Genomic DNA, 13530 nt, shown 5'->3' with positions numbered 1-13530 from the left:
CCATCCGGGCATGCCACGTCAGCGGTTTGGTGGTGGTCCCGTTTGTTGGGCGCCACCGCCTCATCGGCATCGGTGGGTGGGCTGTCGTGGTGGTGTGTGGTGGTGGTGGGGTTGTTGTCCCTCGTTGTAGGGTCGTGGGCGTTCGTCGTCGAGAAAATCGCCGTCGACGCGGCACACCCGGATGGGGCGTGCCACGTCAGCCATTTGGTGGTGGCGCCGTTCGCTGGGCACCACCACCGTTGTTGTTGTTGTTGTTGATGTCGATGGGGTTGTGGGCGTTGATGCGGTCGTCATCGTCGTCGTCGTGGGTGAGGTGGTGGTGGGTGGTGATGAAAGAGAGAGGTGACGTGACGTGTCACATATGAGAACCATCATCAACGCTTTTATTGGGACTATCTCAGTGTTCTGGGATTGCGTTCTAACTGTATTCAAAGACAGAATATACAGGATCTCAGAACTCCATATTTTGATAGATTTTCATGTAGCCATGGAGTCACATGCATCAACTTTGTCAGCTCACAGTGCCAAGCAATGTTAGGGCATCAAGCCCAATATTTTGTCTGCTCCCTTGTGATCTGCTCTTGTTTTACCTGCTTGACGCACTCACTGAAGATGCCTGTTTACTGCTGACCTCTTCTTGCTCTCAAAGGTCTAATGGCAGTGTTTCCCCCTTATGACATTGAACAATACATGGAGTGTCTTGGCCCAATTGTCAATGGTGTCATGACCAGTCGGTGCGGAGAGATAATCCCAAGGATCATTAACTGTACAGGCGCCAATCAGGGCAAATGATGCCAGTGAGCAGGAATCTTTGTTCCATATGCATATAAAATGGTCTTGACAAGATTTCTACTGCAATGTTTGCTCGTACTTCGCCTGGCTACCCTTTGAAAACAGGAGTTATCCCTTGCCAGGTTCACAGCAGTCTAGGAATGATACCCCTCAATGTCAGCAAGCTTTCTTGCCCTCACCAAATGGAGGCAATATGGGCTTTGGAAACCTTGATTCAATTGACCCCAGTCTTCGCAGTTTCCAACATTCTCCGATGTCTGAACACTTGGCTCTAGTGCTTGAAAGTCCAGTTCAGTCCAGTCTTTTTGCCCAAAATGAAAAGACCAAGATGAAGACTGGTCCACACAATTCCTAAAACCTCAAAAGACCAGAGCAGGACCAGAAAAAACAAAGACTGTGGTCTTTTTTGGTCTTTGGACTGGTCTTGGTCCAAACTGGTTACAACCAGTTCAAGACTGGTTTTTCAACTGAATATGCAATAAAATTTGCAATCATGAGTCAGTAGGTTTATTTACATTTTTTGTAGCTTCTAAACGAGTGCAAGAATGCTAAATTATGTTGAGAATTGATGTATATACAAAAATACTAAGGTACATCTCCTATCTTCACGAAATATTTTACAGTTTTGTATGTATCTTTATCAGTTTTTATCCTAAAAATATGATCTTAGGTGCATTTTGAAGGGTTATTATGTAGGTACAAAAGAACGGTCTTAACCGACAAGACCGGTCCATGTTAACTGGTTTTTTTGCAGTCTTGTGATCTCAAATCTGAAAGACCAAGACTGCAGGTCCAGTCTTTTGCAGTCTTGGTCTGGTCCAGTTGTGGTCTTTTTGCAGTCTTGAGACTGGACTTCCAAGCACTACTCAGCTCAACCTGTAGGCTCTCTCATTGGACTTTCAAAGGAGAAGAAAGCTTGTGCCAGCACACCATGCACACACCAAGCTACTGCATCATGTTCAAAAGTGATGTGCAAGGCCTGTTGCATTAGGGACGTCACAAGCATCTGTTTCAATAAGGCTCACAATGGGGGTCATCGCCCAGTTTCCACATTGACTGATCCTTTTCATCTCATGAGGCCTATACAAGGTCTTTACCCCCATGTAATCCATGTGGATTCCAGTGGAGTCCAGTGGATTCCAGTGGCCCAGTTGCTAGGCCAGATTGGCTTGCACAATGCCCAGTCCACTGGCCTCAAGTCCAGTCCAGTCCAGTCCAGTCCACTGGACTCTCACTGGACTACAAGCCACTTTCCTGAGTCCACTATGAGTCCAGTCATAGTCCACTGGATTCCACTGGAGTCCAGTGCATTCCAGTGATTCCAGTGCATTATTGCTTATTACTTATTATTATTAATTATGAATACTGCAAAAAAGCGAAAATAGACTATGCAATGAACCAGCCAGACTTGTAATGTTATTGATCAAATACAAATGTGAATAGAAGGGTAATTATTTATATATTAGTATAGGTAAGTGATAGCTGCAATAAGGATTCATGATTTTGTTCAGTCTGTGGGAGTGAAGTCATGTGACTTACTTGAGGGTGTGCCATATTGTCATGTCTCCTGTTTGTGGCATGGTCACACTTCTGTGACCATCCCTTTCCCTTCCACCACCACCACCCATTCACCACTTCCCTCTCGACACCCCTCACTGCCCTCTCAATGCCAATGCCGCCCATGCCCATGCCAACAATGCCCACACCCACACCAATGCGGAACGACAGGCCAAGGACAAGGAAGAGCACCCATGATGTTGCCACGTCATGGGCCAATGGTACACCACCAACACAAAGACAACCACAATGGACAATGACCCACACACGACAACGACAAATGAGCACCCATGAAAAACAATGAGTGCCAAGAGTGCCCACCTCCACCACACCCGAAAACAACACACGATGGATGACGACATGCAACAGACGATGACATGCAATGGACGATGACACATGACAGATGACAATGACATGACATGACAACATGTCAACAATGTGTGCCAACAAGGATGACAGTGATGCGGCAAGGACAACAACACATGAGAACAATGACATGACACAATGATGTGTCAACAGCGACATGAGCGGAGGGTGACGAGGACTTGGCACCACCACTCCCTCCCACTTTATCAGTCCATTCCATTCACCCTCTATCAGACCCCCTTCCTTTCCCTTCTTGAACACCACCTCCCCACTCCCTCCCCTCTGTAACATAGAATGTAGTAAAATTAATTTATATAGTTATTAAATATACTTCAATTTTCTTTTTTTTTTGAAATCTACGTGTCTTCAAGCTTAAGGTCTGGCAGTCCAGTCCAGTCCAGTTTTGTGTTGGGAGTCCAGTGGAGTCCGTGTGGATTGCATGGGGGATGGTAAAGTATTGGGCCTATACTGTCAATCCATCTGCACCTTCCTGCATTAGCAAATATTTCAGGCACCTCTCTTTCTTCCTCTTCCCAACACCTGTCACTGTTTCTGGCTCTCCAAACACTTCTGCTTTGTTGTCACCTAGTTCTGGGGAAACAGAAAGTATCTGTGGACCAAATAAAACATGCCTAAATGTACATTTGATCAATTCAAAGCCTTAACAGGACAAAAATAAGAAGTGGGATGCACCAAAATTGCCATGCAACTGATCAGTCTGGCTGTTGTCCCAGACTTACGGGAGGCATAAGGGCTGTTCGACCAAAATACTGGAAGGACGCTACCAAGTGCTACAGTTGGACCATAAATGATCAAGAGAGCTAACTAATGACCAGAAATAGTGAGAACAAGCACAAATCTGAGTTCGGAAATATGAACATACCTTGAGTAAGTACTTGCTTCGAAACAAACATGTCTGATTGGCAACACTTCCATCCTGAAAGAAGAATGGCAGTAATTTGGGGTACTGTGCACCAACCGTCATGCCACTTGCATTGTAGCCAAGGAAATTCTTGATGGTCGGATTGCCTGTGTGATCAAATTTTCATGTGAGACACTCTGCAGAATGACCAAAGATTGATGTGGCATTCTTCCGCAGGTGATCAATCATGCTAGAGCGGCTGGATGAAAGCTCTTTTGTAAACTACAAAAAGTGTCAAAACATATTTTGATTTGAGGAAGTGTGAACTGACCTTAACGCCAAAGTCACTGTGACTTCGCATGTAGTCATGGAGGCGCTCCAGAACACACTCATACAACTCCGCACTAGCACCTAATGTGATGTTGCCCTTAGTTGAGTATCGTTCACTGCTGTTGAAATTGAATGAAGGCTTTGGTTGGTGAAAGTTGTCAGCGTGAACCCATGGTTGATGGAAGAGGAGATAGATCTGGGCAAGCTTGGCGATCTGTTGATCCGCTGCCAAGAGTTCTTCCAGTACATCCAATTTGGATCCTTTATGGCTCTTCTTGACCTTTGCATTTGCAAGCTCCAGTCTGAGCATGTCAATGATGTGGTTCGCATCGTCAAGTTCTTTGTATGCATTTTGCAGAGCCTATTAGTAATTGTACAATCAGTATTGAAATAATGAATAGATTAATAGATTAGTAGTCACAAACCTCCTCGAGTTCTCTGATGCTCATGTAGCTTATTCCGCGTTCACATTCAAATCGCGAAGTGGGAACAGAGGACATTCCAGAAGAGGTAGCACTCACAGAAGGCATTTTGCAATAGAGAAACTTAAGGAGATGGACTTGAGGGGTCTGCGACGCATATTCACCTTGCCTGCATGGTTTTTATTGAGAAAGCTTCTACAGGGTGTGCACAGCCCAGTGCACAATGAGTTCAAAAGTTGGGCCTGCATGCCAAAGATTGATTCTTGACATTGAGTAATTGGCCTCAGGGAACCTGAACCTCAAGTACTTTTATCAATGAATGCAGTTTGTACCGCACAACTCAGATTCATGTGTTTCATTTGCACCCATGAAGATATCCATTTCACAAGGAGAGCATGGCTGCATTCCTGTTCTGCCTTGCAAATCTCAATTGCTCTGCCTGCTTCTGTCCTATCCGATTTGCAATGCCTTGACTTGTAACATTATTTACCATTACAATATTTACTGTTACAATATACTAATACTATGGTACACTTAGGCTCTCTCAGGAGTGGACATGATAAGATATCTCTCTAATGTTTGAATTACCTTTAAGTTTGTACATATTTTTATGTAATAATGATCCTGCTCATTGACAACTTCAGCCTCACATTTCAGGCAGCAGAAATCTTGAGATGATTACATATTGAGTAAGGAGGGCATGATATCATTGAAAGGATGTTCCGTGCAACTTGAGGACAATGACATCATCTGAGTTTGATGATTGTATTCTATGATGTCATCATGGTTGAGCACCCTGTATTTTGGGGAATTTTGAACGTCATTGCATCATATGTCTCACTTATTGCTGATATCTTTGTAGCTGCTATCAATAGTTTGTCTTTGTAGCTGCTATCAGGTACTAGTTTACCCAAATAGCACACTTCAACAAAGGCCTTAGAAATTCATGTCAGAACTCTATGACAGTTACGGAGGGTGATGGTAGATGTGGAACTCACAATCTTATCATGCTGACCACCGCTGGAGTATCTATTTATATCAAGGCTCACCTCATCAGGTCAGTTAAGGGTTGTTACAGGATCGGTTCGTTCTGCCAAGCTCTGATGATGCTGGTGACCTACATTACAAGCCGGCTGCCTGGCAAGGCACCTGGGAAATTTCTGACATCGGCAAGCCAATCTTTCTGGTCTGACCCATGAGGCACAGTGAGGGTATCTCCTTTCTTTTCATAATGCTCCAAGATAGCAAGGTGACTAATTCCTTCCCAAATGTCCTCAGGGCAAAGCTTGAAGGTGAATACCCATTCCTTCAGCTGATTTTGTGGCTGAGCAAGGGATTGGTTGTAAACAGCTGCACAGTTCGAAGCTGATGTCCTGTTAACTATAAGCCTAATTAACTTTGTATTTGATGATGCATACTACCATGAGATGAGCATCAAATTCATAAACATATTGAGAACATTGCATGAAACGAAGTGATGCTTGCTAATTTCAATGGTGTTAGGGACACCTGGGTAGTAGGTTCTGACTTGCCTGGAAACAGAATAGTTCTTGTAATAGGTCGTTTTACATGATGCTACTCACATGGACAAGAGAGTTTGTAATGAAATGTTGCACAAGTGCCATCCTCAAGGGTGAAAATAATAACCTTGCAACCAGTCTTGTCAATGTTTCGAAGAAGGGCAGTTTTTTTTGGGCATAATGGGTTGGTACATGCTGCCATGGGGGGATACAATGAGTGCAAAGCTAAACTTTAACTATCAGCAATAGAATTTATCAGAGACAACAATGACTAACACAGGCTATACCTCATTCCATGCTCATTGAATGCTTTCACATCTGCAGTTGAGGAGTGCATCCCAGGATTATACTGCCAGATTGTTGTTTTGAATGTGTCCCAACAACCCTGTGCGAAATCATCACAAAGATACAATGCACTTCCTAGAAAGGCATGTATAGTAACTGGAAGTCATTCTGGGGCTTGTTCTTTGTTGTATCCTGGCTTCTGCACATGAAGGATGCTGCACCTTAGGCTCGCTGCTAGTTGAACAAACCTTGTTGCAGTGTCCATTCCAATGGCCTGGGTCAGGCCTGGATATTTCAATAGCTGTTCATATATACATTCCATGTCGAGTGCTGCCATTAAAGTATAGGAATATTGGAGACAGGCTGTTTCAATTGCTCATGAACAGGGTATCAACGTCAGGAGGCCATTTATTGACAACTATTTATTAGCAACACTGGACAGCACATGACTCCATGACTCTATGGACTGCATGGATGGACTTTCAAAATCGTGTATGCTCTCTTTGAAGAAATGACAAGAAAACTGTGCTTTATAGACTTTTGTAACTCCCTTGAGCTTTTATTATGCCTCTGATTTGATCCAAAATAGTCTTAAAGACTCTTCAAGCATGCTCACTTGGATTCCTCAAAAGTAGTAGAGAGCTCTCTTTACTAACTGACAAGACAACTTTACAAAAGCTTAGTGATCCCCACTTAACATGCTGGTTCCAGGAACACTTTACTTATGTCTGCGAAGAAAAGTCCTTTTAATTGATTACAAACTTATCCACTACTGAGGTCTTAGCAGTGCCCCCCCTATTCCTGCAGGAATCCAGTCATTCCTGCAGAATTCCAGTGGATTCCGGTGGAATGAAATTTAGCAGTAAGCCCTGGTAAATTTGTCATTCCTGTGTTTTCTCATTCTGGTGGAATCTGATTATTCTGGAATTTACACTGGAATGTTCCCTGGAATAGTCTTCCCTAGAATAGCCAGGAATGGTGTTCCCCAGAGTGGGCAGGAATAGAAATCCAGTCCAATCTGTTTAATTTGTTTATTTGTTATGTATTATAATTTATTTATTTTCAATGGATAACAAACAATGCTTGTTTGGCAAACACTGCTCACCAAACACAGCCACCCACAAGTATACATAGATGTCACTATAGTACCATAACAATAGAAATTGACAATTCTCCCAATAAGTCATAGGTCTACCCCAATGGGCCCAATATACATGGACACTATGGATCCATACCTGGGACCAATGGATGTTTACAGCATATGGTATTAATGTGTGGCCCAATGCATATTCTGCGGATGTGGTTATTGCCATAATCAATGATACCATAGGTACCCAAAGTATAATCTACAGATGGCCAAATGTTGGGCCACATGCGTTCAAGAGATCACCCAAAGCATTGACATGCTGACTGCAAGTGCTCCAAAAATGGGACTGAAAAAATGTTATGGTATTAGCACTTATACTACCTACTGCACTTATACTACCTACTTACCTTATTTAGAGTAGTATCTTATGTAACAAAAGGAATGTGTGAAGCGTGTTCCAAGAATGCAAAGCATATTTGTTTACCTAAAGTCTGCTATTGTTTGGTTAAATGTACTTGTTTGGCTAAAGCCTGTTGTTTGTTTGACTAAGGCTGGTACACCCAAACAAACAAACATTCTGTGAACCCATAGTCTGGGTAACCATTATTCCCTTACAACTTCCCTTCCATCTCCCACAAATGCCAATAACGGAATGAACAGACATGACTCAAACATCACCCGAAAACTGGTATGCAAGGAGGGAGTATTCAGTTCAAGCATCATAACGATGCTAAAGGAATGCAATGTGAGTCATCAGAGCCACGGAAGAACCATACGGAAAGGGATGGAAGGTTAGAGAAGTCTCTAGCAAGTACTTTAACTCAAGATATATAATCTTGCCGATCAATTGTAGTAGATACCTCTTTTCAATCCAATTGATTCAAACCTTACATTTGCATGCACATAAGAACTAAGGAAGACATTTGTACAAGTCGTATAAATAATTCCTAAGATCACTAATTGAACAGGTTGTTCTATTAGCGATTAAGTATTCTAAGAACCTTCAGGCTTCCTGAACATTTACGGAATACCATGTTATTATGCACGTAGGTTACTAGGAGTTACCAATTGGTCATAAAGAACTTAAAACCTTACTCAATGTAAATGCTAAAACTACGAATTACATTTGTGAACTTCAACAGCTATCACATCTATGTACCGCAATATTGCAAATCCATTTTTTCTTGATGCATAGCATGCAAATACAAGTCATATTGAGTGTGCTGTTAGAGTGCAAGGCTCTATGTTGGTGTATTCCGATGATTACAAACACTAGTAAATAATACTAAAGTCATCATACGCAGAGTCAGAAATGTATTGTTAGTCAAATGTGAGAATGGGGTTTCCTAGAAATGTAAGAGTCTTAACTGTAGCATTGATTGTGTTACTTGATGACCTGGATTGTTAGTGCGTAGCTTTAATGATTGGTTGAGGTAATTGATAGTGTGAAGCCTTATCAATTCACTCAAGGAACACTTAGTTCAAAGAACTGTCAAAGTTGGGGTTAAGATGTAAAATGCCTTACTTCTTGTATTTCACACTACTTAAGTACAGAAATATTACTATGTAGAAGTTCCTAGATCCTTCTTATTTCTACTACAAAGTTCCTTGCTGCTGCTTACAAACATTACCCTGTCCAGGAATGTTTGGCTAGACTTGTGATCCAAATAATAGCTTGTATTCCAAACAATGGCTTGTAATCCAAACAAGTGCATAGTGCGTAAACATAGTCATGTTTGTGTATTTGTTGACACATCGAGTACAGGAGCTACAGAATACAACTATTCAACTAACAGTAGACAGAATACAACTAGCAAGTACTAGTTGGGTAATACAAAGATGAAATATGGAGTGTTTGATATGAGAGGAGTGAGAACCAGAGGATAAGTACAGATGGTACCCTAACATGTGCCTACAAATGCACTAAGTAGATTCATAACAGAATACAACTATTTAAGCAATAGTAAGTTGATACAACTAGATGAAGACCAGTCAGATAGTACAAGTAGAGAAATATTGTGAAATGGCAAGTATGTGGTAGTAAATGCCTAGTACCACTTCAGTCACCCAGTGCCAACTGACTATTAGTCATGCAAACTCCACGTAAGTTATCATGACTAAATGTCATGGACCACATTTATATTCTATATATATTTGGGTCCTAGAAAGCCCTGAAATCCAAAATATATTCTTGACACATGGACCCTGAAATGTCACACAAAATTATAATGTCTGTGTCACACCACCAAAATATATTTTGCAAGTGAAATGCAGTAAGGATATATTTTTGGTGAGTGGACCCTGAAATGTCACTGTCACACCTTAGAAATATATTTTTGCCCTGGCTTGGCCTTAGGATATATTTTGTGAAACAGATGTGGTAAGGATATATTTTTCTGGTCTGTAGGGGTGTCAGGTGTCCTAGTTTCAGCAAAAAACTTGTGATTTTTTTGCTGTCTGGGGTATATATTCTGGAAGATTCTGCAATGACTTCCAGAGGTTTTGGCACTATGTCTGGCTTGTGCTCCCAATATGTAGGTAACAATAAGGGGCATTAATAGCATCTGTGATCTACCTTCAAGCTATTCACTCCAAGGTTCCTGAATTGCTTAAGTATGGATACAGTTTGAATACTTTGTTGCTGGAAGACACCTAAAATTACCCTCCAGACAGCACTCAGCTAATTCGCCACACCCCCTTCCACAACATCCAATGCTGATCTGCCTGGCAAATCGACATCCCATCTTGAAGGTTCAACTTTTGCTTCTTTCGGAAGAGGGTGATACTCTCTTGTCAACTTATTATTGACTTCCTCCTCAGGTGGGAACATGGTGGTGTCATATGAGTGCTTCTTCATCAACAAGTTTGGAAACATCTGAAACCATCCTCCAGACAGCACTGTGCTGTGACCTTGAAGCTATTTCACCACATCCCCTTCCATCACATCCAATGCTAATGTGTCTGGCAAATTGACATATCATCTCGGAGGTTCAACTTCTGGTTGTTTCAAAAAGGATGACACTCTCTTGTTGACTTGTGATTGACTTCTTACATAGCAGTGTCATATGGCTTCTTTGTCAACATGTTTAGAAATGTCTGAAACTGTTGTCAAGACCACACCATGCTGCTACCTTGAAGATATTCCACCACACCGCCTTCCATGAGATCCAATGCTAATGTGTCTGGCAAATTGTCTGAATGCTTCTTCATCAACATGTTCAGAAACATCTGAAACTACCCTGAAGCTATTTTGCCACACCTCTTTCCATAGCATCCAATGTTGATGTGTCTGGCAAATCGACCTCCCATCTCAAACAACTCCATTGCTCTAGTTTGGTGAGAGGAACACCCAGCTTTCCTCCAAACACTGCAACAACTAACTTGTATCACTGCAATCTAGCAAAAAATATGTTCACAAAATATATTTTCTAAATATATCTTCACAACATATAATCTCACCCCTTTCCAGAATATACATTCAGAGAATAGTACCAAGATTCTAAACTTGCTTACAGCTACCTGCATAATCATAGACCATATCTGAATTGCACTCTTATTTGTACATAAATATATGTTTTAGATAGAGTGACTGCTCCACCCTTATGACATTTGGGGCAGGCTTGGAGCATTTGAACAGATACATCCCCTCTTCATACCTCACAACAACATGCTGAGCAACTACCACTATATCCAACCAGAGCAAAAGCAGCTTCATGTTACAGAGGGCACTAAGCGATGCTAGAACATGGAGCAATGTGCAGCGTGTGTGAATGCTGCTCAGAGTTTCGCAAAGTACTTATAAAAATAGATGATTTTTAATTTTAGAGTACATATTTCCCAACCATATCCTGAATATATCAATGTTATCCTAAACCAAGACATATTTATCAACTATATTCAACTATATCCTGAACCAAAATATATTCATCAACTTTATCCTCAATGATATTCTATATTTATCAACTACATTCTGGACCAACATATATTTTCAAACTATATCCTGAACATTTTTAAACTATATTCTGGTCCAGGATATATTACCAGGATATCTTATATATATATATTTTTGTACTATATCCTGAATCAAGGTATATACAGCACAAATATATTTAGTATGTGTATCTGTAAATTTCCCCAGACCAAGGTGCAATTTATTGAATACAACTACATAGACTTACATTACTACATTGACTATTAAATAAAGAAATATAGAGAAAGGGAGTGAGGGGGGATGGGGTTATAGGCAATGAGGGAGGGGGAAGGGGGTGGCAGGCAATGAGAGGGAGGGGGAGTGCTGAGAAGTGAGGGAGAGGGAGAGGGGGAGGGAGTGAAGGAAGTGAAGGAAATGCGGAGGGAATGGGGGAGGGAGTGGTGTGCACTGAGGGAGTGAGGGAGAGGGGGAGGGGGAGGGAGTAAGGTAATGGGAGAGGGAGTCAGGGAATGGGGGAGGGGGGAGGGAGTGAGGGAGGGAATGGGGGAGGGAGTGAGGGAGGGAATGGGGAAGGGAGTGAGGGAAAGGGGGAGGGAGTGAAGGAATTGGGAGGAAATGGGGGAGGAAATGGGGGAGGAAGTGGGGGAGGGAATGGGGGAGAGAGGGAAAGAATGGGGGACGGAGTGAAGGAATGAGGGAGGGAGTCAGAAGGCAGTTGTCGCCGTTTGTAGGTGGTGTTGGTGGGCACTCATGTTCGTTCGTGGGGGTGGGCGCCCAGCATGTCTTCAAGGTGGTGGGCGCTCGGCGTGTCTTTGTTGTCGTCCGTCCGTCGTTTGTTGGCCCGTCGTCGTTCTTCCATTGTTGCACGCGGTCGGCGGGCGGCATGCCCTTCCCTTTGGGGAGGGGTGACGTGGGAGGTGCTAGTCGTCGACCGCCCACTGGTGGAGTGGGCGGTCGACGGTGGTGGTCCTGTGTGAGTTATATGGGTGGTGGAAGGGGCAGTGGGCTGCTTACCGTACTGGAGGTAAAACGACGATGATGACAATGTCATCGTCGTCGTCCCTCGTCTCCCTTCGTGTCCAACGTAGAATGACGACGACGATGTAACTCATCGCCGCCATTGTCCCTCGTCCATCTGCGCGTCGTCGTCCCTCGTCCATCTGCATGTCGTCGTCGTCCCTCATCCATCTGCGCGTCGTCATCCCTCGTCCATCTGCGTCGCATCCTTGCAACGTAGCTGACAGCCACGTCACTCGATCTTCGTGGGTGCTGGTCGATTTTCATCGGCGCTGGTCGTCGTTTGCATGTCGTTGACTGGTGGCTACAACTTTTATGATAAAACCAAGGCAATTGCCTGCAGAGCTGTGTGTATAAGTCCACAAGTTTTATGAAAGGCCTTTCATAGATGTGTCCTGTGTTTTCTTTCTCATAAAGGCTATGTTCTTTTCATAAAATATAGGCAAGGCCACAGGGTGCTTTTCATAATTAAGCCTGTGTGGTTTCAATAGGTATTTCATTCACTGGGTTAGGTGTATTCATGGCCTCTTTCATAATTAATGCTGTGGGCTTTCATTGAATATTTCATTAGGAATATTGGATGCTTTCATTGTACTTTTCATAATTAATGTTGTGCAATTTCAATAAATATCTCATTCCCTAGGTCAGGTGTATTCATTGCCTCTTTCATAATTAATGCTGTGGGCTTTCATTGAATATTTCATGAGGAATATTGGATGCTTTCATTGGACTTTTCATAATTAATGTTGAGCAATTTCAATAAATATCTCATTCCCTAGGTCAGGTGTATTCATTGCCTCTTTCATAATTAATGCTGTGGGCTTTCATTGAATATTTCATTAGGAATATTGGATGCTTTCATTGTACTTTTCATAATTAATGTTGTGCAATTTCAATAAATATCTCATTCCCTAGGTCAGGTGTATTCATTGCCTCTTTCATAATAATGCTGTGCACTTTCATTGAATATTTCATTAGGAATATTGGATGCTTTCATTGGACTTTTCATAATTAATGTTGTGCAATTTCAATAAATATCTCATTCCCTAAGTCAGGTGTATTCATTGCCTCTTTCATAATTAATGCTTTGCGCTTTCATTGAATATTTCATTAGAAATATTGGATGCTTTCATTGTACTTTTCATAATTAATGTTGTGCAATTTCAATAAATATCTCATTCCCTAGGTCATATTATGGTCCATCCAATGGGTCATTGGGAGGGTGGTCACATGACCAATTTCCAAAAATGGTAAAAAAACAAAAGTTGTAGCTCTTTACCATAGCTTCCTGAATCAGTTGGAATTATGTCCTAAAGTGCTTCCATTGTGGAGATATGAGGTAAAAGGTTTTCAAAAGCGTC

The 13530-nt window shown here is 42.2% G+C and overlaps 2 protein-coding genes across 2 annotated transcripts; both read right to left on the bottom strand.

Moving 5' to 3' along the window:
• Positions 1–2935: 2935 nt before the first annotated feature.
• On the bottom strand, positions 2936–4437 carry LACBIDRAFT_334440 (uncharacterized protein; the record flags this gene model as incomplete). Its single annotated transcript, XM_001889163.1, has 7 exons — positions 2936–2997; positions 3202–3306; positions 3456–3540; positions 3599–3744; positions 3787–3859; positions 3909–4268; positions 4429–4437. 7 exons carry the CDS (start codon positions 4435–4437, stop codon positions 2936–2938), a joined length of 840 nt encoding a protein of 279 aa, XP_001889198.1.
• Positions 4438–5197: 760 nt separating this feature from the next.
• LACBIDRAFT_334439 (uncharacterized protein) lies at positions 5198–7266 on the bottom strand (the record flags this gene model as incomplete). The annotated part of the gene is made up of 9 exons (XM_001889162.1): positions 5198–5230; positions 5328–5358; positions 5451–5679; positions 5913–6044; positions 6126–6234; positions 6383–6435; positions 6751–6758; positions 7067–7152; positions 7240–7266. 9 exons carry the CDS (start codon positions 7264–7266, stop codon positions 5198–5200), a joined length of 708 nt encoding a protein of 235 aa, XP_001889197.1.
• Positions 7267–13530: the final 6264 nt, after the last annotated feature.

The sequence above is a fragment of the Laccaria bicolor genome, genomic scaffold, assembly GCF_000143565.1.
Source record: "Laccaria bicolor S238N-H82 LACBIscaffold_63 genomic scaffold, whole genome shotgun sequence".
Taxonomy (NCBI): domain Eukaryota; kingdom Fungi; phylum Basidiomycota; class Agaricomycetes; order Agaricales; family Hydnangiaceae; genus Laccaria; species Laccaria bicolor.
This window is presented reverse-complemented; position numbering and strand designations above follow the sequence as displayed.